The sequence below is a fragment of the Fringilla coelebs genome, assembly GCF_963513975.1.
Source record: "Fringilla coelebs genome assembly, chromosome: 1".
Classification (NCBI taxonomy): Eukaryota; Metazoa; Chordata; class Aves; order Passeriformes; family Fringillidae; genus Fringilla; species Fringilla coelebs.
In genome coordinates, this window is record NC_140028.1 from 86,854,716 (window position 1) to 86,881,847 (window position 27,132).

The 27,132-nt window shown below is 40.7% G+C and overlaps 1 protein-coding gene across 1 annotated transcript; it reads left to right on the top strand.

Annotated features, from left to right (window-relative positions):
- Positions 1 to 9,535: 9,535 nt before the first annotated feature.
- RIOK1 (RIO kinase 1) lies at positions 9,536 to 25,139 on the top strand. Its single transcript, XM_084220983.1, has 17 exons — positions 9,536 to 9,679; positions 10,542 to 10,746; positions 11,925 to 12,015; positions 13,006 to 13,075; positions 13,772 to 13,814; positions 14,492 to 14,584; positions 15,303 to 15,415; positions 15,541 to 15,621; positions 16,161 to 16,247; positions 16,851 to 16,988; positions 17,627 to 17,730; positions 19,365 to 19,471; positions 20,097 to 20,162; positions 21,750 to 21,869; positions 22,156 to 22,209; positions 23,302 to 23,454; positions 24,946 to 25,139. Exons 1-17 carry the CDS (start codon positions 9,609 to 9,611, stop codon positions 25,054 to 25,056), a joined length of 1,707 nt encoding a protein of 568 aa, XP_084077109.1. The 5' UTR covers positions 9,536 to 9,608; the 3' UTR covers positions 25,057 to 25,139.
- Positions 25,140 to 27,132: the final 1,993 nt, after the last annotated feature.

The following is a 27,132-nucleotide window of genomic DNA, read 5'->3' on the forward strand; positions in this document are numbered from 1 at the left end:
TTTTTCTTTTCTCCCACAGTTTATTCAGGAATTTGCATCAGGGTAAAATGAAACAAGAGTAGTGTTAAGATACATTCTATATTTGAGGTAACTTTGATTTGTCATTTGGGCATATGCAGCTTGCTGTCATGGCAATGGTAAATGTAGTCTTGAGGCTTTCATTTTTCAGTTTCACTCATTTGATTTTGAACCTGCAAATTACGCTAAAAAAATTATCAGAAGTAACGATTCTAGCTCAGCTTAATCTTATATTAACACGCTGACAATGTTACTGAAATGCTGTTAAGTGTTGACTGAAAGTGACATGTAAATATGAACACTGGAAAACATTCATTGCTACTGGCAAAAGTATTTCTAGTCAGCTAATATCCACTCAATGGTATAATATTACCTTTTCTGTAAAGATCTTTCACCAAGTGATGATGTCTTTATCCTAGTCATGGTTTGGTTGTTTTGGAGGATTTTTTTTTGGGGGGGGGGCGGGAAGCAGCTAGTTATTTTTTCTTCAGGAAAATAAATACTGGCGTGCTGTAGGAGGTTTCCTATATAGCCCTGCCAGATCTGAAGCACTTTGTGTCTTCTACACAGTAACTATGTGTTTTAAGTGCTACTTTTCCGTCTGAGTTAACTGTTCTTGGTGTTTCTCATTAATTAACCTGTGTGGCGCTCTTACTGGGCTTGTATGTTATGGAGGCACAGAAGGGTGTTGATTTAATGTGGATCTGGAAATAATTGCGGTGCCTTGACCAGCTCCAGCAGCACACCAAGCCAAAACTGACTCCAATGTTACAGCTCTACCTGAAAGCCAATTAGGCTGCACTCTCTTGTGCTAAGCATTCCACCCATATTAAACCAGTTATAATTTGAAAGAAAAGTGTCTAGGAAAACCTGAAACCAGCTGCAGAGATTTTTTTTTTCTTTTTGCATGAACTGCTCCTTGTGTTTATTCATAGGCATAACAAAGTATGTGTTGACAATATTTGCCACTATTGTGGCATTGAGCTTTGACATGTTATGTTGGGTGCTAATTCTGAGAAGACTGGCGTTCACTTGGAGTTCATGTTGCCCCTGGGAATATGATTGCAGTCACGTAAAAGAATTGTATCCTGCATTTAAAAGAGGGGTTTCTGTTAGAAATTACACATAAAACTGTTACGAGGAATATGCCTTCAGTTTCATAACAAGTGTTACAAAAAGGTTGAGAGTCCTGGTCTGTGATCTACAAGTGATAGTTACCTTACATTTCCATTCTGAACTTCTTAAATGAATCTCCCAGATGTGTTGTTTCCCCTTTGAAGGTATCAGCAAAAGGCAAATAGCTATTTATGTAGAGAATTATTATTTTTCCTTATCAGTACTTGATTTTGGCATGGCCAAGGGTTCAATAATCAGCTGGACTACCTCTTCATTATTTACTCAGTGCCTTCTATGAGAGATGAATTCAGCAAAACGCTTTTAGAAGCAGTGTCACACATACCTAGTCCTAATGTGTTTTCTCCTTCCTGTTTCTCACTTTTGGATGGCACTTTTTTTGTCAGGAAAAAGCTAGCTGCAATATATTCTGAGTAGGATAGAGAGCTTGCTTGTATTGTAGAAGGAAATTTTGTTGGGACTATCAGAAGGATCACTTGCTCCATGAGTTTTCCTGGAATTTTACATGTTAGCAAAATGTTTAGAGAGCTTATTTTTTTCTCAGCTGCCTTTCTGTGGACGTTGCTGTAGGTGTTAATACCTTGCAGTTGCTATCACATGCCAAGAACCACACCCTTCTCAGTTCTCTTTAGGCTCAGCTTGATGCAATAGTTTTGATAAGTAACCCACTATTTCAGTGCATCCCAAAAAGGTAACTTGTTATTTTTGCTTGCTATTTTCTTCTGAAACTTTTCTGGGGCTCGCAGATAAGGTCAATTTTTTTGCTTTCAGAAACTGTCAAAAGCTCTAAAATTTTCTTCTAATAGTTGGTGATTTTGTACCCTTCCATATTTTGTCATGCCCGCTGAAATCAGAAGAGATAATATTACTTTTTTTTAAAAAAAAAAGCACTAAGATTTAACTCTTCATTACTTTCTGTAGTTCAGAGAAATAATTATATGGATATTGAATTCTCAGGGTTCCCCCCCCCCCCCCTTAATTTCTATAGTACTTTTCAAAATTACAAACAATTACTGTATGTGGTAGTTATTAATAATACCAGTTAGAATCTCCCATTTAGACCTGTCAAGCTGACATTATTCTTTCTCACCACTGATTATAACTGTGGGGAATCAGCATACCTGAAATTGATGCAGGCAGAAAGAAGTCATACAGCATCCCCCATCTCTGGAAGTCCTGTCAACTGCTTCTGACTGGGTGGTAGCACAGGAGACAAACCAGTGTTCACAAAATCTCTTAATGAGATCTGCTCAATTTTTGCCTGAATTGTGGTGGTTCTTTGAAGGCTGGTGCTTTCCCAAGTTTTTTGCTGGAAGGAATTTCAGCAACCCTATTGCAGAAAATTGTCTCAACCACACTCAGTCTGTATTTTATCTAAGAAAAAATAAAAAAGGAGAGGGATACCTCTCTGGAGATGTCTCTTACAGAAATACATGGGAAATTGTGTTCCACAAACTTGACTGAATAATTAGATTTTTTTTTTTAGAAATGGAAAAAATCAAATGAAAACTGTAATAGAGTAGATAAATTTGTAATTGTTAACTATGATTGCTTAATCAGATGTATGGATTCCATATGATGGTAACAGGAAAGCAACTTCAGAGCTCCCTTTGGCCTTGTCCAATGTTGCCCAGCTTAAGATTCTGTGCAACACTCGGGTGGGGGGAGATGGTTTTGCAATATATACAGCTTAAAACATACGGAGTATTTTTAGCCACCAGATTTTTTATCTTCTCTCTGCATGAAGAGTAGAAACAAAGTTGTTGACATGAAAAGATAAAAAGCTATTTTTATTCTACACTGCAAGTTAATTATTGCTACTAATTCAGTGATAGGTTGGCTATTTGGTGGACTTGTGCACATGAATTTCATAAGTTCAGCCTTTCTCATCTAGGGAGTGCACTACATATACTGCAGCAGTATTTGTTAGCAGCACTGAGTATATCCAAACAACCTCCAATCTCTTGGTTTTATCATTGTGAGTACTGTCACATATGGTGAAAGCAAAATTCTATTTTAAGCCTAAAGTACAATAGGGAAATAAAATATAGCCAGTAAGAGAATGTGTACATGTAATTGCATGTGGAGTAATCAGTAAGTAAGAAAGCCACCCATGGCTAAGATAGAGTTATCAATGTTAAAGGAAAAAAAAGGAAAATTGAAGATTAATTTCTAGATGTTACACTTCATGCCATGGAAAATGAACAAAGCAAATCTCTTTTCTTTGTGAGTGACTTCTTCATCTCTAATCATTATTGGATTGCATCTAGAATATTGTGCCCAGTTTTGAATGTTTCCCAACCCATGCAAGACACATATAAAACCATCTGCAAGCTTCTGCAAAGCTGAAGAGAGAAGGTAACATACTATGCAACATATACATGCTGATCCTTTCATTCTTTTTCTCCTTGAAGAAGTAAAAGAAAGTTCATTATCTTTTTGTTCCCTCATTTACTTGAAATAATAAATTGCAAAGTGTATCATCAGTGCTTGAAATAATAGATAAATATTATTGCATAAATATCTGTGTAATACAGAATTCCACACTTGGATTCAAATCCAGCAAAGGACTTCAGGAGCACTATCTTACCTTTAAAATTCTTAAAGTAGCTTTTTTAACAGAACCCTCAGCTGGAAATCTGTGGAAGTTTGTCCCTAGAAGGGAAGGGGAACTGCTGCACCTGGTAGCTGGGAACTGCTGCACATGGCAACTAGGATTGTGCATTATAGATACTTTCAGTGCTTACAGTATCAGACTGAATTATGCTGTAGCTCTCTGGGGTTCTCTAACTATATCTCTTTCCACTGGTTTCAAGCTGCAGGATGTGGTTTTTCCTTGGTCTTTTACCCTCTGTTGCTGCAGCTTTTGGTTCTCCCATCCGAACTCACAAATCTGTTGTGTTTTCCTAATCTCAGCTTGCTCATTTTCAAGTTCTGCTTGCAGGATTTTAAGCCAAGGAGCCAGCTTGTTATATTTAGATAGTGGCTGATGACTTTCTGCCAGCTTGTCATCCCTTTCTCCCTGGAATTTTGTTTGCAAGGACAGGAGCCATTTCTGTGTGTAACCTCCTTTTCCTCCCTCAGTGCTGCAGGATGCTGGCCAAGGAGCAAGGCAAGGGCTAAAGTTTACTATCTGTGGCTACACCGTGTGCAATCCATGTAATCTCTGTGGATAGAGATTGTGTAGCTGACACTGAGAAAGGCTGAGTTGGCCAAAGGAGGAAGTCTGCAGAGATGGGAAGGTCCTGTTTCAGCTCTGCGGAGCAAAACAAAATCGTATCACTGCAACTTCGAAGGACACGATGGTCAAAAAGTAACTTTTGTTGAATTAAGGGTGGTTTAAAGATTAAAGCACACATCCCTGCATGTGCTAGCAAGCTTAATGAAGAACATCCTACTATATATATGACTCTCACTCATCTCTCCACCCAAATCACGCTGTACATAAAGAGGGAGAGGGATGACAAGACTGGGCTGTGTACAAGGAGCTGCAAGGAGCTGTTCTATGAATGGAGAGAATCCCTTCAGTAGGATCATCTTTGTCTCTTCATTTTATCTCCCTGTTTTCATTCTTCCTGGGCAGCAAGTAATATCCCAAAATGCTGGATAAAAGAGTCCTTACCAACTTTCAGCATTTCCTGGGGAAACAACACTTTCCATCCTCAACTAGAAGGAAAGGTCACATGGCTTGACAGCATTCTATTCAGAGGTGGAAAAGCAAATGAGGACAAATGTAAGTAAACTTCACCCATAATGCTAATGTAGTAGTGGAGTTGTGTCATTCTGCTATTGCAAAAGAAGAGGTGACACTCTCTGTCTAGTTTATGCAAACCATTTTTTCACTAACTTAGTGGAAATTTTCCATCTGTGAAGACAAGTCAATGTGAGCAAAATTACAAAATGATGAAAATTAAGTTCACCCTTATACAGTGCCTACAGTCCTTGCACCTGCATCAAGTTCCAGTGGGGTGACAAGTCTAAAGAGTGTAATTTTCAGATTTTGGCCTAATGTACAGTAATCCCTCATTTTAAAGCAAGAATTTTAAAAAAGGGGAAAAAAAACCCCACCAAGAAATCAAAATCCAGCTGTTGGGTAACCCCTTTGATTGTAGAAAATCAAGAAAATAAATGTTAACATTAAAGAAAGAAGAAATAAAAAAGTTTTCCATGCTCTATGAATTGTTCTCTTTACTGAATTTTGAGAAGGTCGATTAAAGGGAGATTTTACCCACTGAAGACAAAGAAAGAAGGCAAAAACCATGTTTGAAATGCTACTGAGGAAGGCTACACATTTTTTTTTTTTAAATTTCCTAGATATATAATAAATTCAGTAATGAACAGGAGTCGCATTTGATTCATCATGTTTAAATGATTAAGTTTACTTTTTTTCTTACACCACCTGTAACTGAAGGGAAAAAAAAGCCAACAGTAAAAAAGAAAAAGCATTTTAGATTCTGGTGGAAACCCTCTGAGAGTATTACCTCTTTTGTTGTTGTGTGTTACACTGTTCTTTATACCTATTTTCACTTCTCTGTTTGACTGTACCAGGCCTGGTATGTGCACTGTGTTCTCATGGAAAGAATCAGATTATATACTCATGTTATTCTCTCTCCAATTGTTTGGAGGCTGTATTTGTTGTCCAGTGGCTGCCTACCAAAAGTATGTAATTTGTAACTTCTTTAATTTTTAATTTTAATTTAATGTTTTAAATTTGTAATAACTGTAATTAAACAAAATTTAATTTAAATATTAATTAACATTTTAAATAATTTGTAATCCAAATGGGAACTGCAATGCATTCATTACTCAGTTAATTCAAGGCGCAGCTCCAGCACCTGCATTTGGTATTCTTAGCACTTCTCTTTCATGTTTTACATCTGTGAGGCCTGGCACTCACATATAAAATTTTGCAATATTAGTGCAAAAATCCACTATGACTAATTTTATCAGAGAAGGGATATTTTCATCATTCAAGCCTCCATGGAATCTTATAATGGCTTCTTCTGGAAAGGGAGTATTGCTAGCTGAGTTCAAATTATCTTCTCCAGGAAACTGTTTCTCAGTATCAAAACCTGAGGATGTCTTGAATAGAGAGACAGGGAGTTGAGTGAGAAAATAAGACACGTCTGTTATGGAGGATACTTTAATAATGCAATCCAGCAGTGACTCCACATTTCTGAAAATGTCTCTTCATGAGGACCTATACCAGGCTTAACTGATAATTATTCTGGCAGTGAAACATCTCCCAGGCTCCTGCATTCTTTTTTAGTATTGTCTTCTTTTTGCCAGCCCAACACTCTCCTTTGATGTGGTTGTTCTTCCTTGCCTAGGGATTCTTTCTCATGGAAAAATGTACCCACACCCAAAGACTGCTTCCAACTGACTATGCAGAAAGGTATGTTGGTTCTACAGCAAGTGTTTCTATGGCTTAGGGACTCTGTTGTTTTCTGACAAGTATCCCAAAATGTATATGGACTCAAAAGAAGAATTAAGTTTCTTAGAGTGTTTTCAGAGGATATTCATGGAGATAATACAGCTGAGGAAAACAGGTATTTTGCTTGGAACTTAATGAACATATCCCTTGGCCTCCTCAGTATGTATCCTTCTTCATCAGGAGTCCTCTGTCAAAAATATGATGGAACTACATGAACATTCATGGCAGTATTCAAGTATCATATTAGCTAATTTCTCTTTCATATATATATATGTGCCTATTCAATTTTAACCAATGTCTTGTATAAAGTGGAAATATAGCCTAGAATATTGGAATATCAATCATAGTGCATGAGACAGAGGAGTCACTTGCTGTGTTGCTGCAATAACTGCTTGGGATATAGATGCCATTTTCCATTTTCAGATAGGTTTTTATGTCAATCATCTCCCAGCCCCTTCACCATGCTTTGTTCCCCCCTCTCATGTCTCCCCTCTCTGTGCAATCCATATTCTTCATGTGCTTCACTCATGCCATGGCAGTAAGAGCTGACCTCAAAATCTAACAAAGTCTGTTGATTTAAACAGGTTTTACACAGCTGAACAGTTTTACACAGGTTTTAGACAGCGCTGTGAACTATCAAGTACTGCCTGGCATCCTTTGGCAGGGCAGGGGAGTGTGATAGATAAATGTCATCATAACTTGCTCATCCTAGCACATGGCACTTGAAATCCCTCTCATGTTTAGCCTCACCAACAGGAATATCCTGCATGTCAGATTTTCCAAGATGGGCTCAGAGGCACAGGTTGCTTCACAGAGCTGGCAGGCAGTGTCTTTTCTTGCCACTCAGTTGTATATTTCATCCTGCAAATATGAAAAGGAAGCTGTTAGTTGTCCTTTCAAGTCAGTCTTCTTCCAGGAAGGAGCAACACCGCTGTTCTCCCAGGGATTCTGAGTATGGTCTCAGTACCCATTTTCCCAGCTTCAGTGTGAACAAGAATATATATCTGTACTACATAATATGTTAAGTACAGAATAAGTGCATCTTGGAGTGTTAACAAACATTTTTACTCTTAATCTTCAGGAAATATAATAATGTAGCCATATGAAGAGTATGGTATCTGAGTATGGTCTCAGTACCCATTTTCCCAGCTACAGTGTGAACAAGAATACATATCTGTACTACATAATATGTTAAGTATAGAATTAGTGCATCTTGGAGTGTTAACAAACATTTTTACTCTTAATCTTCAGGAAATATAATAATGTAGCCATATGAAGAGTAAGGGAGGTAGTAGTGTTTCCTGAAGAAACACTGCTCATGTGACAGGGAACGTGGAGCTACAGTGGTCCAAGCTAAATACGTAGTCTGATAGATGTCTGTCCTCCCATGGATTTGGGGTGATAACTGGTAGGTCTCTGACACCTTTTTTCCCATTCTCCTTCTGAAAGTATCACCATTGCCTAGTGGACTGTTTCCCTTAACCCTGTTGCAGATGAATTGCTTGTGGAACAGTGTGTGCCTGCTTCCAAATGGGCTCTTAAGGCCTGGGAAAAAAAAAAAAAAAGTGTGCTGCACTCCAAGGCTGTCAAAAAAGTTACACAGAAGCCTGAAGCATAGAAGGAATAAAAATGAATGTGGAAATCCTCTGGCAGTGTTATGTTTCAAACAGTCCCTGGTCATTACAATTAATGGGTATGTTTACTTAAGAGCACTGAATAACTTATTATAGAGTGAAATAATCCTGTAGAACAGTGCCTTCTCTACGCACATGGATTAACCCACAGAGATTAAGATTCCTCCAACACCTGGTTCTAGGAAAAAGATCAGTAAACAGGTGATCTTAATCTGATTTCTGCTGTAGGTGGCTGTGCATTGGGGAAAATGAGCACAGAGACTCTCAAAGAGCTGACTTTATGGAAGCGTTGCAGATGCAAATGACACCTATTGTATCAAATCTATTTTAAAGGTATCTCTGCACAAGCATCCATGTTTTCTGCACAACCACAGGTTTTTATAGCTTTTATACATACCACTTGGATTATGCAAAAACATCTACAAAAAAAAAAAAAAGAGACTGCATTTAAAAATTTTACCCTTATATACCAGATGGCAAAAGCCCAGCACTCACTTTTATTTTCTTAATCCTACATTATATCAGTATATAAACAGATTGTAATGTTATTCAATGCAAGGGGCGTTAGGAGTTAAAATGCTTCTAGCCAGGCTTGGAGATTTGGAATTCTTTTGGCTTCAATTAGAGCTTTATTTTAATAAAGATTAGAATTTAATATTTTAGAATATACCAAATAAAACCTATCATTATCTACTACAGAGGACACAGATCATCATTTGTGTTTTAGGGAAAACAGCCATGAATCTGAGGCATGAATGGTCATTCCCAGTCAAGAATTGAAGGCTTGAAAATGCACTATTTCTGAGGCTAAATTGTTTAATATTATACAGTTGTGCCACAGTTCAGTATTGATGTATCGGCAGCTGCTGGGGATTCATAGAATCACAGAATGCTTTCGGTGGGAAGGGACATTAAAGATCATTTCGTTCCATGCCCCGTGCCGCGGACAGGGACACCTTTCACTAGCCCAGGTTGCTCCGAGCCCCGTCCAGCCTGGCCATGAACACTTCCAGGGATGGGGCACCCACAGCTCCTCTGGGCAACCTGTTCCAGGGCATCACCACCCTCACAGTAAAGAATTTCTTACTAATATCTAATCTAACCCTACTCTCGTTCACTGCAAAGCCGGTCCCCGCTACAAGCCCTTGTAAGGAGCCCCCCTCCGTGCGCCGGCCCCAGGCCCTCCCCGCTCGGGAGCCCAGGAAGCGGGACCGGGAGCGGCGCCGGAGCCGGGGCGGGTCCGTCCCAGCCGCGCTCGCCCGGGATGCTTTTGGTCCCTCTGGCGGCGCCGTAGCGCCTGGGCCGGGCTGGGCCGGCGCCTGCGTGCCCGGGCTCCCCGGCCGGCGGTGATTCCTCCTCCCGGTTCCTGCCTCCCGGTTCCTGCCGCCATGGATTACCGGGCGCTGGTGATGAGCCAGGTCGTGCCCGGGCAGTTCGACGATGCGGACTGCTCGGACAGGTGAGGGCGGGCACGCCGAGGGGCCGGGGCTGAGGGCGCTGGGGGTGCCGGGCCGGGCGGACAGGCGGAGCAGGAGCAGGAGCGGGAGCAGCCCTGGGACTTGCCGGGCAGCGGGGAAGGGAGAGCGGGTGGTGCTGCCCCGCTACGGGAGGAGATGCGAGAAAAGGCTGCGTGTGTCTCTCGGCATCCCTTTTCCATGATGTGTGCTGCTTTGGGACATACTTGTCCTGGCAGAAAGCCGTGGCACGTTGCTGATATTACAGAATGGTAGCATCAGTTAGGTTGGAAAAGAACTCTGAGATCGTCGAGGCCAAGCTGTGACCCAATACCACCGTGCCAAGCAGACCGTGGCACTGAATCACAAGTCCAGTTTTTCCTTAAACGCCTCCAGGAACGGTGACTCCACCACCTCCCTGAGCAACCCATTCCAATGTCTAACCATCCTTGCTTTGAAGAAATTCTTCCAAATTCTTCTGGTGCAACTTTGTCTTTTTAGGCCATGTCGTCTTTTCCTGTTGCTCCCTGCCTGGGAGAAGAGACCGACCCCCACGTGGCTGCAGCCTCCTTTCAGGGAGTTGTAGAGAGGGATCAGGTCCTCCCTGAGCCTTCTTTCCTCCAGGCTAAATAGCCCCAGCTCTCACAGTTGCTCCTCACAGGACCTGTGCTCCAGACCCTAAACCAGCCTAATTTCTAGATCTGATCTAGCACCTCAATATCCTTCCTGAATAGAGGGCCTAGAACTGGACTCAGTGATTTAAAACACGGGTGAAAATGTAAAGTCATTTATGGGGATAAGTGTATTGAATTTTTGGTGACTGTAGCAATCATTTTTAGTTAGAGAGACATCTGTGTTTCTTTTAAGTGAATCTGTGGAAGACACAGAAGCATGTAAAGAGGGTGAGGTCCCTGAGAGCTGCCAGTTATGCACATGTGAAGAAGTTAACGCTGAGGAAGGAGATGGTGATGATGACGACGGTGCTGAAGAGGAAGATGAAGACTGGGACTGGGATGATGAGGTGGGAAGACTCACGAAGCGCCACAATGCTGCTGGTGGATGCAATCCACAGGTATGTTGAAGGTTATTGTGTGGGCTTTGAGCTAATGTGCCCAAGAGCTAATGGGGCCAGTCTGGAGGCTTTGTTTGCTGTTAGTGTTATGTTGAGGACAAATGGAAGCAGAAATTTCTCCTTCAGAGAATCCCCTTCCTTTGCATCTGTTCCTCTTACTTGCCTTGTGTGGATGCACATTGTAGCCAGAGCTCCATTTGATTTTCTTGTCTCAAATGCTGTTGCTGGATTCTCTGTGTCACTGCAGTTTCCCTCTCTTACCTTTCTCAACTTTTCTTTCTTTGCTCACCCTTAAGATGTTCCTTACTTTTTGGTATTTGCCCTCTGTGTTTCTGAGCATCTTCCCCAGCCTTTCTGTTTATTTTTAGACTATCTGCTAGTCATATCCAGAGTGAAACCAGTTCTATTTTTGACTTAATAATGAAGAAGGCGAAGAAAAATACAAGCATGGGAAATGGAGGGGGGTGCTTGAAGTGAATTAATTTAGAGTGTATGGTGTTGGCATAGAAACTCTGGCATTGTGGAGAATGGAGACCACTCGTGAAGGTAAGAAGGGTGCTAGTTCTCACATCAGCTTAGACACTAGAGGTTCAAAACCTCATTTTTCTTGTTGATAGCAACTTAGCAGAACAGTTGAGGTAAATCAGAGTGGTGCTGATCATAGCTTAGCATATCTGGCAGCACTTGTCCTGGGTGCTATATTTTTGCCTTTATTTAGAGGTTTATGCTGTTCAATGATGGTGAAATCATGTTCAGGTATTAGTTGTTTTTTGGGAGGACTACATGTAAGAAAAGAGAATTTTGGGAAGTTTTCTCAGTTCATTACCTCTGCATTTTTTCCCTATTTCTGCTATTGTTTTATTCCTTGTTTCTGTCTTCTATTCTCTTCCTTTTACAGACAGAAAAAGTGCTGTGTGAGAGACTTGTAGCTTCCTAGACTGAAAAATAACTCTGGTTTGGGGCACTTTTAGAATTTTAACTGGTGTGTTACCTGTATTTTCTTTTCTTGATTTAAGTAAAATCTGGTGATAATCCATATCTGTTTCCTTATTTCCCGTGTAGTTTTCCTCTTACAGCTTTAGTCATAGGCATTTGAAATGACTTTTCCAATGAAATGGTTTGAATTTCAAAGGGCTGTGTACAGAATGTGACTTATGTTAACAAATCCTTTATTTCAGACAAATAGACAGACCCCTAATTGCTCTTCAGCAAAACTGTCAACCCCTGCAGGCAAGGTTTTAAGAAAATTTGAACACAAAATCAATTTAGGTGAGTATAATTGCACTGCTGTCCCTTATTTTAAAGTTACCACACTGTGACATTCTCAGACTAATTCCGCTCCTGTTAAGCCAGAACTCACTGGAATGGGTGAGTTACCCTTTGCCAGAGAGATTAAAAATGTCTTTAGAGTACTTGAAGTTGTCTTTAGTCTCTGAGAACTGGCTGTCGTACCCCCCTCTCTCTCCACCTTCAGCACCACATGGCTGTTTTGTTGGGATTTTTTTTCTTCCCCCTTGACTTCTCCAGGCAACGTGAAGTCTTTCTTCCCCAGATTCTCTGTAGGTACTAGCTGTTTGGGTGGAGGGAGGGTTTCAACTCTCTGTTGTGATGTTGGTGATTCCCACAGCTGCTACCACAGCTGCACTTTCTGGATGAGTGCAGTAGTCCCCTGTGGTATTAGAGGGGGTACATTATGCAGCAGTTTTCTCCCAGGGGCAGACTTCCTGTGCTCAGTGAAGAGGCTGCTGTCCCAGCTGGTGTGGTTTGATTTTTGCCCTGAGATGGAGATGGCTGCTCAGCACGCCTGTCAAGACTAGGGATAGCTGTGATTGGCACATTCTGACAGAGTAGAGATCAGAGGTTGGGTTTTCATTTATGAGAAAGTGGTGCTAGGGTGAAGGCTGCTGATATTTGTAGCCAAATACTGCAGCTTTTATGCATTTAGCATTTAATCAAACACCATTTAAATGCATTGTTGAAGAGAATCTGGGAGGCTATTGCTTATTGTGTTGAGAAAAATGGCATTTGATTGTTATAAGAGAAGAACAGACAAATTTATTGGTGAGATGTTATCCAAAAGGCTTTTCAGTTATCATATTTCCAAGTCTCTTGAACTATCTCACTCATCTGTGTCGTTACCTTATAGTCCTACCCTGAAATGTAAACAGAGTGAAGTGCTATGTTAATCCTGGTGTGTAGGAAGCTTCTTTGAGTTTTGGGGTTTTAGGTTTTTTTCATTTCTTCTTACATGTTTTTCAGATAAGCTAAATTTTGATGACTCTGTTATAAACAGAGTCACAGAAAAGTCTAGACAGAAGGAAGCAGACATGTGAGTATTACTTATGCTTCTATTTTCACTTAAATTCTTTAAACCCAGAAGTATAGTGTTTTTTTCCTTGTTTAAATAAGTTTGTTAAGAAAAATGAAGTTTGGAAGTAGTCTACATGCAGTTTGTCCTTTGGTCTTCAATTTTTTGGTTTCCAAATTTTTCTCAGACTCATCCCAAAGTTTTGATTCTTTTGTCACTGGTAGCACATCTGATTGTGTTGATGTAGTATAGTAAGACAGAAGTGATGGGTGTCATCCCCGTAGTAAAGACCCTTTGATACCCTTCTAAGCACAAATACTTAAGCTGCTGAGCTAAAAAGGTGTTGGAGGCCTTTAGAAAGTTCCTCCTGATGCATTTGTGATGGAAAAGTATTTCTTAAGAATTTTTTTTTTTTGCCTGCAACTTATAGCCATAAGTTGTAGAGACAGGTACAGTTTTCTCCCAAATAAGCAAAATTCAGAAAAAGCAGGAAAATAATCTATAAAAGTGAAGGGCTCTGATATTAATGGTAGGGTTTGTTGATTTTTTTCCTTTCTTTCCCTCTGTCTGCAGGAGAAACCTTTGTTTTTTATGAGCTGAAAGCTTTACTTCTTAAGGCTGTCATCTTAACCTTTGGCACAGAATGTCACAGTTTGCTCTGTCAAAGTACCCGAGCCCATATGTGGGATTGTAACTTTTTATTTTCACTTCTGCTAGGTACCGAGTCAAAGACAAGTCAGACAGAGCAACAGTAGAGCAGGTAAGTCCTTTGTTCATCAAAATTCCCTTTTGACCAGGGCAAAGAGTGTAGAATTTTGGAATCAATGAAAAAACAGTTAAAGCAGGAACAGAGGTTTGTGGAATTCTGTTTCCCTTGTTATGCTGAAGAGACCTATTCTTTCTTTCTTTCTTTGTTTCACATATGAAAGTTAACTTTGGTTCCATAAACATTTTAGAGCTCATTTTTGTGTTTAACATTGTGATTTGTTCATATGTGTAATGCAGAATTCCATCTCAAGTTTTTATTAAACTCCAAAGAACAAGAAAAAATGCTGACTTTGCCTTTTTTCTTCTATTGCACTGAATTATTACTGGGCTAAGCCCACATGGCTGTTCTATTTCAGTTATGGTATCTGTATCCCAAGAAAAATCTTACTTTAAAACATTTAATGCATGTATGGGTGGGACATTATTTCTTTGTGTCTTCTAGAGTTGGCTTAAAGACCTATGCTTAGTTTAAAAAATAGAAAAAAAAAATTTGAATGAAAAGTGAAATATCTTCCTAGATTCATGGCAAAATTCTGAGTGGTTGCTCTTCAGATTATTATTTGATCCTTGAAAACAGTCTGATGCTCAGGGTCCTTTAATATGATAGTAAGACTGGACAGTATTATTTGGTTTTTTGTCCTCTGCTGACTTTTCTGTATTAAATTTGAGGTGTTGGACCCAAGGACCCGAATCATTCTGTTCAAGATGCTCTCTAGAGGTATCATATCAGAAATCAATGGCTGCATCAGCACAGGGAAAGAAGTAAGTTTTATTGCAAATAATGTAGTAGGCTTTTTTTTTTCAGCAGGCTGGGTGAAAGTTTATGATACTCAGAAATTGTAGTGAAATACTTGGGCTTAGTTCTACATATTTTGTGTTGCTTGATTGGTAAGAATTTATCTTAAGAAAAAAAATATGTTAAAGGAAAGCAATTTTCCCAAGTACGAAAGATTTCTAAGAATGCTTTAATATTATCTTAAATTTGTGGATATTGTTAATTGCATCTTTCAACAAAAAGTTTTAGCGAAGTTATGTGTACCCATAGTATTAAATAGTGCCTAAAAACCATACAAACCCAGATAATTCCAATTAAATACATACTTCTGCCCTGTGTAGCGGTGAAAACGTGAGACATTTGGGCCATGCTTTAGGGCCTGAACAGTGCACAGGCTCAAGCTAACCCTTCACACAAGGGCTTGTTTCAGTCTCCCAAGTGTGCATGAGGCAGAGTTTTCTTGTGCTATGTTGATTTTATTCTGAGGGCATTATTGCACCCCTGCCCCATCTTACGTGCTTCCTGTAAGCTGCCTTTCATGGCAAAAGCATTGCCCTGGTGTGCAGTCTCCTTCAGCTGGGTGCCACACAGGGGCTGGGGTGAGATCAGCCCTTTTCCAGGTGTCAGAATGAGAAGAAGAGAGAAGATTATGTTGTTTTAAAGAGCTTTTCTTTAATGTTATTTCTTCCCTTTTTAATCTGATAGGCCAATGTATATCATGCCAGTACTGCAAATGGAGAGAACAGAGCAATAAAGATTTACAAAACCTCTATTCTGATGTTTAAAGATAGGGATAAGTATGTGAGTGGTGAATTCAGGTGAGTTTGACTTCTGCCTGATTTTACAGGGGAAAAGGGATTGTTTTGAAAGGTGTAAAAATCACTGGTTCTCATGCTGCATTGATAGACTAAGTCCCTCTTGTCTTTTATTTTTTTATTTAAAGATTTCGTCATGGATACTGCAAAGGCAACCCAAGAAAAATGGTGAAGACATGGGCCGAAAAAGAAATGAGGAATTTAATAAGGTGAGTTCTCCGGTTTTTATTTCATCATGCAGAGGGTACCAAAACTTTTAACTTTATAGGAGATGCTCTCTTTTTGCTAGACTGTGGCTACCACTACCCTCTTGGGTCTCTGGAGTGTTCAGGAAAGTGTCTTAAGCTTCATTATGGGAGAGAAACAAAAGGGCAGGGAAGAATAAAAATCTTCTTTTGTTTTCCTGCTAATGCTCAAAGCTCTTCAGGGTCTCAACTCTGTCTGACATGACTGAACAGCAAGGAGAAACTAGAAATAGCTGCTGCTGAGCAGCAACATGCTGTGTGATATAGGTTAATCTAGGATTAACCTGAACTGTCTAAAGATTCTTTGACACAGGAATGCTTAGAAAAGGGTCAGAATGGTTGTGGCTTTTTGTGTGCATTTCCTAGTTGTTCTTCACAAGGGAGAGTTTCCTGAGCTCTCACTGTGTTATGTTCAAAGCTGCAGAGCTCCTTTATGCACTGGTGCAAAGCAAATAGAGTTTGGTTTTATTTTTTTTTTTTGTGGCTTTGTTGCTGTGTTTCAGGTTGAATACAGCCCAGATACCTTGCCCAGAGCCAATTATGCTAAGGAGTCATGTGCTTGTCATGGGCTTTATTGGTAAAGGTGATAGGTAAGTATCACCTGATATTTCTAAGTATCCTTAGAAAATCAATTTTTCTCTTTATTTGTTTTTTTTTTTTTTTAATTTAGTAATAGCTTTTCCCTAGGGTTTATTAAAACCAACCAAACCAACCAACTGAATTTACCTACAGTTACGCTAGGGCTGTAAAGTTAACATGTTTATGTGATCTGTGGAATGGCCCCAGACATTTTCAGCTACTACTGCAGGCAATCCGTGTGTTTCTGAAGCCTCAGTTGTGTGCAAAATTAAATCATAAAGTGGCTGAACCAGAGATTAATGCTGGAAAGGCTTGCTAATCATACATGAAGATTAGTTTATTTTTTTGTAGTTACTGACAATGTAGCATGGTCCAAATGAGCTCCTGTTGAAAGCAGAGCTCCAGAATCTTTGGCAAGCATGTAGCAAGGCTTTGCTCCCCTTCCTACTGGCTCCTTGCAATTGGCTGCTCCTCCTTACTTGCTTGTCACACTCAGGGAATGAAAGATTCAGGTACAGCAGTTAAAGCATTTGCAGCTGGTGTAAAAAAGGAAAAAGTATTTAGTTTCTGGTTTTTTGTTTTTTGTTTTTGTTTTTTTTTTTTGTAATTTCTAGGCCTGCTCCTCTGCTGAAGAACGCTCAGTTGTCTGACTCCAAAGTCCGGGAGCTGTACCTACAGATCATCCAGTACATGAGAAGAATGTACCAAGATGCCAGACTTGTTCACGCAGATCTCAGTGAATTTAATATGCTGTATGTTTTTAATCCTTGCTCTGAATTGTGACATCTGAAATGTATGCATTGGCAGCCTCTGTGTGAGAGTACTGATGTACCTTTCAGCAAGGGTGGGGTCCTTGTCGTTACTGGGTTTTGTAACGTTTCTAATTAATTATGTAGCTTTTAGCCCAGATCTGAGCTTTCTCTGTTAAAAAATGCCAACAGGCAAACAAACAAAAGAAATAAGAAAGAAAAAGAAGTTAAAAAACACAACAAAAACACCTCAGAAAACCCCCTCACAACTAGAAAAAAACCTGTCAACTCCAGCAAAAATTACTAAGGTATCATTTTTATATAAGGTATTTTATATTAGTCAGGTATCATTTCACTGCTATATTTCTATAACTTTCTTGGGTTTTTTCTTTTTCATGTGCCTCTCTGCTTTTTTTGTTCATGAGCAGACTATTTTTAAAAAAAGTTTAATTATACAGCTTGTATAGAGGAGGGAAAGGATCGACTGAAAAAAGCCACCCTGACCCTCACATGCAAGGCATATGCTGAAGAAAGATGTTAAGATTTTTTTTTGCTGGTTCTTAATTTTGAGGCATGCTTTGTTCCCTGCCCCTCAGTAGTCTGGGGGAGATGGTGCAGCTCTGTGTGGGGTTTCCTTGCAGGTACCATGCAGGGGACGTGTACATCATTGACGTGTCTCAGTCTGTGGAGCACGACCACCCGCACGCACTGGAGTTCCTGCGCAAGGATTGTGCCAACGTTAACGGTGAGGGGGTGGCACTTCTGCCCTTGTTCTGACAGCTGGTTTATTTAGCAGGATGGACTCAGTTCACCTTATCTTCTTTCAGGTGTAACTGACTGTAGAAGCTGTCAAAATTCCATTAAAATGCATCCTCTCCTATGTTCTCTTGACTTCCTCAGGGAGCAGTGTACTGTGCTGAGTTCAGAGCAGCGCAACCTATTTTGCTAGAAATCATCTCTCTTAAATGAGTGCCATGACTGAATCTCAGAGTTAGGATAGGTCTAAGATCACTCCCAGTCTGCAGCAGTGTTTGCCCCTATCTTAACTTCCCATACTTAAAATACTGTGCAGACATACTGATGTGTTGCCTTCTGTGAGCTGAATCCACATCTGGGATTCCTCTGCTGGCAAGATGTTTCTGTGTGTTATAAGGTTCCCTGCACGTAAGGGCAGCTGAGAGGATTGAGGCACAGAGTAATTAATTAGAGATGTTATCACTTGTCATGGTATTTTGATAAGTTTAGGTTTTCTCTTGAGAATTTGGTCTTCATGTGTGAATATACATGTTGTGTAACAGATACACACCTCCTGGTAGGGTGTGTCCCCAAGGATAAAAAAAATCTCTTTATGGGCTGCTTTTGTCTCCCCTTTCTTTTCAGATTGACTTTTTCTTATTTTACAGAAATTCTTGAAAGTTTGGCACATAATTAGGAAAGAACTGTGTGCATGCTGTATGTTTGTTGATATCCAGTATGCTACTTTTTCCATATTTCTTTTCAGTTCATGCCTTTCTAGTAGCTCCCATCTGTCTCAGCTAGACACACCCTTGCTCTTTATTTATGTCTTTTGAGCTCCTCTACGTAGATATTCTAGTGTCTCAGTGAGTTGCAGTTGTTTTGGTGTTGTTTTGTTTGTTTTCTGTCACTGCAGCTTTCTCTGTCTAAACCTTATGCGGAGACTCTAAGAAACACCTGGTTCTGCCTTAGGTGTGATCTTTGCAGAGATTTGTGATTCTGTGAGCATGGAGAGCTGCCTCCAAACTAAGTGCTTCTCTAATCCTTCTATGATTAGTTTCTCACAGTGAGAGATATGGGAATTTTAGTAGGAAATACTCGTTAAACAGTCCTCAGTGTCACTTGCTGCTGTTTTTCAGAGCAGAAATGCAGCCTATGAATTTGGTCATAACTGATTTAAGAAATGTAGTAGCAAAGAAGATTTCATGTGTCTTCCCTTTTGGGTGGATCATAATGTACTGTATTTCAGTGGCCACTTGTTTCTTGCAAAAGTTTGAGGTCTCCATTCCTTATTTGAAATACAATTTTTTTAATCTTAGTCATTGCAAATACTACACTTGTCTTGAATTCTTTACTTCTTAGCCCGTACTCCATTAAGTCAGGATCCTGCTGAAATTGATTTGGCTTTTTTATTTATGCAGTTTTTCTCCTTTTTGTGTTTGTTACATCTGGGAGATGAACAGTTTTATTTTAGATGACCAAGAATCATCTGGTAACTAAACTCCATATGATGTAGAATATGCTGCTGAGACTTTCCCAAGTCATCTGAGTTGTTGGCTCACTGGAGCTGTCACTTTAACATCCAAGCTGCATATGTTAGATAGAATTACTAATGGATTTTGTCTCTCCCTTGTTTCCTGGCAGACTTTTTCCAGAAGCACAATGTTGCAGTGATGACTGTGAGGGAGCTGTTTGAATTTATTACTGATCCTTCTATCACAAGTGAAAACATTGATGACTACCTGTCTAAGGTAAGACATCACGGCCTTGTTGCTGAGTAAGAGGATGGTAAAATCAGATCTAGTTCAAGCTCCATCATTTAATTTATTCTACATCCTGAGGAAGCCAGCACATGATATTGTTGTGCTAGTGCTTCAAAAATGCATATAGGTTTTTTCCATTTATACCATTGTAGGGTGACACTGCTTTCATTGCATGTTCTCTCAGAAAGTCTGTCTAATCACAAAGACTCAAATGTCTGTTTGAGGTGCTGTAAGAACCAGGATGCTTTAAGCTAGCCCTTCCTTTCTGGCAAGGAGGAGCTGTGCAGACTTATAACCGTGCTTATATGGAGAGTGGTGTTGTATGTCGTGTAGCCGTGCTGGGCCTGCCGCAGTTTGGTCTGAGGAGAGGAGCTGCACGTGTATTTTTCCCGCTGATACGGCCCTGATCTGCAGCCGTCAGTGTGCTTCGCAGCAGGGCTGCCCACCGTTAGGTGTCGCTGAAGGCATTCCCACAGGGACAGCTGGAGTGCGCGTGGGTGACGGTGGAGCACGGGGAGAAACGCAGATGGGAATAGTTGGATGTGATTCTAAAGGCTTAGTGGTGCGATTCTAAAGAATGATAACTCCTTTGTAATGTTTTCTATTTCTTTAGGCAATGGAAATAGCATCGAAAAGAACAGAGGAGGAAAGATCCAGTCAAGATAAAGTGGATGAGGAAGTGAGGATTTCTGTTCCTGCTGTGAAATCAATATTAACCTTACTTTTTCTAAACACTGAAAAATGTTCTGTTTTCTTTGGGAAAATATACAGTTGATGAAAAACAAAACATTGTTTCTGATACTGAGATGTCTTGACCTAGTTGAGATGTGAAGTATTAAGGGATGCTGTGTGTAAAAGCTGACAGCAATAAGCTGTTAGAAGGCAAATATTCTATTTCCTAAACAGTTTGTTTGCTGACATCTCTGTCTCTTGATGTATCTTTCAGTTTGGGTTTAGTTAACAAAAAACCTGAGTAGAGAGATTGATTGTGCCAGTGGTTTTGGACCAGTGATACAGAAGCAGGCTGTTTGGATAAGTGCCTTGGCCAAATTGCCTATCTAGCTCCATTCCCAGTCTAGCTCAGTTCTTCCACTTCTTTTACATTAAGTGAAGCCATCTCAAGTCCATTACAGAAAGCTGTTAATGTTCTGGAAATGCTTGATGTAAAGATAGAACCATTTCTATCTTAGTCTTAACTATCTGTTCCAGCAGAGTCTAAAAACAAAACCAACAACCAAAAAAACCTCTTATCTTTTGGGTTGGTACGACTTGATTTATTCAAGACTTTTTTGTCTTGGAGCTCAGCAGTTTTTACTAACTGCTTCAGGCTTTTCCAAGGAAAGATGTTTTTTGTTTCCCAGTATAGCCTCAGCATAAAACTACTGAGGTGTAGAGTCAGATTCTAGTGTTTGGTAGCAAGTCCATCTTCTGCAAGCAAGTTACTCCTTTGTTTATATGAGACCTGTAAGAGAGGTTGTTTCCAAGCATCTAAGTTCAGTTCATTTGTCTTAGACTTTTACATGTGACCATGGCTAATTTGTGCCACTTCCCTTGCAAAAGAGTAGACCAGAGTAAGGGCAGCTCTGTGGAAGTGGGGCCTGTGCTTTGTGCACAGCTCTCAGATGAGCAGTGATCGTGAAGGGTACTGAATCTGTATTGGAATTGGACTGATACTATGAAATAGAGAAGCAAAACACATTTCTCTGATCTGGTAGGGCTGTAAGCTTGCTGAAAGACTGTTTCAAATGTGACAAACTTTAAGTATGTTATTCATACTGCAGTTAGTTTTTATTGTACTGTACTGCTGCAAGAACCTTTTTTGAGTTGTACTGCAGGTTGAAGTGGGTATTGTTACATAAAGAGATTAAGTTCTAACAGTGCATTTCAATGGAGTTGTCTCCTGAAGGCATTATAAACATTACAATAAAAGCATTAGAAAAATTTTTAGGATACAAAACCTTAGGATTTAAATAGGCTAAGAGATGGTTGGAGAATTTTGTAAGTGGGCTGGTGTGAGTCAGGCTAAGGAAGGAGCCTTCTTAGTTGTGATCTATCACTAATGTCTAGGTTGCACATTAAGTCTGTCCCTGCAAAAAATAACCAAACCAAAAGCAACTCTGTAGTTCAAATGGTAGGGGATGATTGCTATGTTCATTTGTTGTTTCTCTGATTGTGATTATTCTCCTAAGGATGCATAATTAGGAGAGAAGAACATCATGACACTATATGTAAATTAGTAAGTCTGTGTTTCCCTTCACTGTGCTAGGTATTTAAGAAGGCCTACATACCTCGAACTCTGACTGAAGTTAAAAACTATGAGAGGGATGTGGACATAATGATGAAATTGAAAGAAGAGGATATGGCATTGAATGTTCAGCAAGATAATGTGAGTAGCCATGCTGAGGCCCTGCAAAAGAGAGAGAGGGAATATGTATTCTTCTTATTGGAAACTGTTAGTAACAAACAAAAAACAGAAGCGTTGCTACCAAGGTGTGGAGTACTAAATCTATATCATACTTTAAAATTGTCTGGTTAGTGCTTAATGCTAACATTGTGGATTCTATCCTGGTCTTTATTTTTTTAAATTTAGTTTTAGATAGTAATTTTCTCTGGGCACAAAGAATTAAGATATAATTTGATAATGTAATTTCTTCCTCTCTCCCTTTGAGCAGATTCTCTACCAGACTGTGACAGGGCTGAAGAAGGATTTGTCTGGTGTTCAGAAGGTGAGAGGGTCTTTTAGAAATCCTTCATTTTAGCCATTTTCAGAAAAGTGCTTACAGGTAGTTCAGAGAATGCCTAGTCCTGCAGCTGACACCAAGAAATAAGCCTTTGTGTGCAAAATGACCATTTGTGACAGGATGGGTCTGGCATGGCAGTGTGTCTGCGCAACGCAGAATTTGCTTCCCTGCACTGTGGCTGATGCTGGGTTGCTTGAGAATGAAATAAAAATCCTTGCTGTGGCCATGATCTCTGAAGTTAAGGTGATGATGAGGGAAAGTGTTTTCTGATTATGGAAAATGTAATTGATTTTAACTGTTGCATGACTGCAAGTTTTGGTATGTTTCTGATATCAAATTTGATATGATAGGGTATCTATTGTAATATCACATAAAGAACAGTTCTCCAGTATAAGCCATAAAATATTATGTCTTACTGTGTTTGAAGTACTTGACAGTGACACTTCTGTAAAGTAGATGGGATGAGAAGTTGGATGCAGATCACTTGGAGCCATGTCATTCAAGGCAGAAGCCCTGTGTTGGTTCCCCCTCCTTACTTTGTGAATATTCTCTAGCAGTGGTGTAGACTCTTGATTTAAAATGGAAATATAAATATGGATGGGATCAGACTGTAGCAGAGTCTCCAGGCTTGTTTAAGAATAAGTGAGTGTTCCAGTGCAGATATTTGTGTTTGCAATATAGAATATATACAGTGCCCTCAAGGTAGATTTGGGCATGATCCAAAGATAATTAAAAATAGGCTTCCACATATGTTAGCAAATTGCTGTTTAACTTAGGGAAATTAGTTTGGGAGTGCAAATAACAGCTGTGCTTTGAGCCCTGACCTAAAAGAATCTGTGGTGTACATTTTAGGTTCCTTTTTCTTAGTTTGGCTTAACCTACTTTTTATTCTTTATCTTGAAACTCAGTGAGGGCTGTGGTAAGGGAGATAGCATCAGATTGCTCAAGGGCTTCTTTGCAGCAGATTTTGTTTTCTTTTTTGTGAATATATATATACACATTGTGCATGTACTTATGTGTATACTGTCATTAGGTTTCTTGGTTTTGATTTGATATAATTCTTGATATATCTTGCAGATTCCTGCACTCCTTGAAGAGGCAGGCAATTCAGAAACAGACTCTGATGATGATGATGATGATGGTGGTGGCAGCTCAGAGGACTCTGATTTGGGCTGTAAAGAATTGGTACATCCCAAAGACAAACCTGCTGAAGTTAGCATGGACAAAAAGGTCAGCTGTCCAGAAATTCTTTATTTTTTTCCCAAGTTTGCTTATATGACACAGAAACATCCAAACTTAGTGGCTCTTGCTTCTTCTTGTCTGAAACAAGCTGTGGACCTTTCCTGTTGTGGAGAGCAAAAATAGAGGCAGTGAATTTCATTGGGGATGCTTTATTAGAGGTGGTTTTATGTAGAGCAGTGTGCAACACAGCTCTCTGTAGCTTAGGCAAAGCTAGAAGAGAGATCTCTACAGGGAATTACAGGGCTACACAAAGTAGAATTCAGTGAAGCCTGGGCAGCTTTTCAGTCCCTCTGGCTACTCTTCCAGGCTGTGGTGCTCAGGTTTGTGGCTGTGGTCCCTGATGAACCTCCTTATGCCCAGACAGCTGAGGCCACTTGATCTGTAGAGCTGGAGATTTGGTGACAGTGTTTGTACCACAGTGGCTTCTGTAGTACCATTAGTACAGGCTGGCTAGCTTTGCTGTGGGCAAGAGATGTAATGCAGTCCAGCAAAGGGATTATGGTTAGGGTCTGGGGTTTGGGTTTTCTTTGAGGTTTCATTTTTTAAACTGTGGAACAATATGCTTAGTTTTGGTGAGGCTTTCCTGCAGTGTATCACTCGTGAGAGCCTTTTGGCAGCCTTTTAGGTGCTGTGCAAGAAAAAAACAACAAAAAAAACAATGGGCAGGGTGAAACTTGCAGGGTTAAGGGGTTCAAGATTTGGGACATTGCATTTTAGGTTTTTCTTCCTAGAAGAGGTAAGATAATATATTTCATATCTCTCAAATTAAAACACAGCACTCCACTACACACTGCCAATCTAGAGCTGCTGCCTTTTAGATGTGAAACGGGGAAGTCTTGGCCACTTCTCATTCCTAATTGATAGGTTTTCATTTGGACTTCTTTTTGTATGAGAAGAGGGTTTTTTGTAACTTGTGTTTAGCTGTAGGTTGAACAACTGATTAGCAGCAATTACTTCTACCTGCCCCTTCCACTCTGCTGACGTTTTGTTTTCTAGTTGAGTCTCGTCCCTTCTGTGTCTGGCACAGATTTACAGTATATTGCAGTAGCGTGGCATTCTTTCCTGCCAGTCCTGCTGATGATCATCTTACTGGATCAATATTTTGATACATGACACATAGAAACACATGCTATAAGAGCTCTGCGGGTAGCAGAAAATGTAGACCAGACGACCTGTTGTAATCTTAGGTGTGAACAGCATGAGTTAAGAATGCCTCTTGTTCACTTTCTTCAAAGGTTGCATGAAACTCAGGTTTTAACTAGTTTGTCATTACCAATGTGCAGGTCTGGGCACCACCCCCAACCTATACCTCCTTTTTCCTATCCCCTCACCATTTCTATTGATTTTTAAAATTTCTTTATCTTGATTACCTTGTTTTTATGTCGTGTGTTGATTAACTTGTTAATGTAACAATTGATTGACTTGCTTAAAATTCTTCATTCTCTTCTGGCTTTAAATGAATGGTGTGATTCCTTATAGGAAAGGAAAAAGATGGTTAAAGAAGCCCAAAGAGAAAAGAGAAAAACGAAAATCCCAAAGCATGTGAAGAAGAGGAAAGAAAAGACTGCAAAAATGAAGAAAGGCAAATAAAATCATCTTTGGCCCAGAGAAAGGGATGATATGTTGTGGATTAGTCAGTCACCATCTTTTTTCTTTGTTAAAAAATTAAAAATCCTTTATTTATATACATACAGTATAAGCTGTGAGGGTGATTTTGTTGATAACATGGTGTAGTTGTTTGAACAGAGCGTATGACACAGGTTTCTCAATGGGAAAGAATGAGTCTAACATTTGTGCCTGCTAAAATTCCTTACCTGTGCAGGTTTGACCTTTTTGCTAAACTCACACTGATTTGTTCCTGTGTTCTAACTCCCCATGCCTTCTTCACAGTATGGAAGCAAACTGAGCTCTGCAGGCTCTCACAGTCCCCTGGGATAACCCTGCAGGCATTGTGCCTTTGCTGCCTCCCTGTGCTTGCATTACCATTGATGGCCAAGTGCACACGTGGCTGCAATCCCCAGTTCGACCTTCACAGCCTCTCTGGTGCCTTTGGCTAGAAATCTTGTAAGAGAGGAAGCCATCAGGGCTTCCAGATCTCTTTTGCTCTCTCTTTGCTCCCTTTCTCCACCCGCACAGGGGTTGATAGCACTCTCACATACAGTACTCGTGTGAGTGTAGACAGTATTACTGGAGCAAGCAGGACTGGTATTTTTTCAGCAAATGGACGTGTTTGCTGGGACACTGAGATGAAATACGTGCATTTTAGAAATTGGCATTACATCAGGCACAAGAGAGGGGCCAGCCTCCAGCTTGGAAGTGAAGGAAGGAGGACTTGCAAGACCTATATCCAGAGGTGAGGAAGTACTGGTGATTCTCTTGACACCAAGGGCTTCGATGCTGCCAGAAGAAGCATGGACACTTTATTTCCTGCCTGTGTACAGATGTATTCAGGCAGAGGTGGCCTGCCCTGAGCCTGGCTGGTTGTGTTCATCAGTGCAGTGCTGAAGGTGACTGAAGCAGTAACAGCTTTGTACACTTTGTCCTTGAAGTCCCATTGGACTGGGGATTCTCCCTGCTGACCAACAGGGCTGTGGTGTGCATATCTGCTGTGATTCATGAAAAGGTAGTGCACCAGGAAGTGGGTGTAGGGCCTAAGGGTTATGGATGGAGTGGGGAATTGTGTCCAAGTTGTGCCTTTCCCCAGGAGCAAGTTGTGCACTGGGCAGACCTTGGTGTTTTTAGTGAAGTGGGCTAAGCGCAAGTGATTGTGAAGCTGTGCGTGCTTTATTTTGTGTAGCTCAGCAGTGGATGACTCCATCAGGAAACTGGTCCGTGGCAGATCCGAGTGAGTGGGGGTTGTCAGACACAAGAGACAGCCACCTTCTCTTTGGGTCTGGCTGCTCTGAAGGTGGGGATGGGTGCTGGCTCTTGGCAAAGAGCCTGGAAGCCCCAGAGACGGAGCATGTCCCACGGGGTGGTGTTTACCTCCTTTACCTGAGGAGACACTTCAGAGAAAGGAGGTTGCTCTCATCTGTGCTTGAGGGAAGAGGAAATGTCCCAGCCCACGTAACCTTGTCTTCCCTCCAGGCCGTGCACCACAGCCTTATCAAGTTTGCCTAGCTCTAGCTGTCCTGTAGCAGGATCCTGGATCTGTCATTTTGGATTGGAACCTTGCTCGCAGTGATGTGCAGCAGGCCTGTCTGTGCAGGCTGTTCAAAGCATGAGCTGCCTGCCTCAGGTGTTTGCTGGAGGACAGGTGTACGCAGTCGGGGTGTTGGCAGGGGACCTGAGGTGAAGCACAGCCAGAAAAGCCCATGTGCAAGTGCAGATGGCCTGGAGGGGGCTGTTGCAGTGGGTATGTGCTTGTCAAAGGTGGGCTGTGAGTGCAGCTCATGTGTCCTGGCCCTGGTACTAAAGTGAGGCAGTCCACAGGAATGGGTTGGTGGGGAGCTTTTTGGGCCAGAGCCATGAGATGAAGCATCTTCCTGGTGATCCCCAAATCAAGGGAATGGTTGAAGAATGCTACACATAACTACCAAAAGGCACCAGTCTGATGGGGTGTGGGGAGGATGAGGATGGGAGGGCATGACTTTATATCCTGTGCTAAAGAAAAAGCTTCAGAGTCGCACAGATACTCAGTTAACCCCACTTTTCCCCAGAGATGAG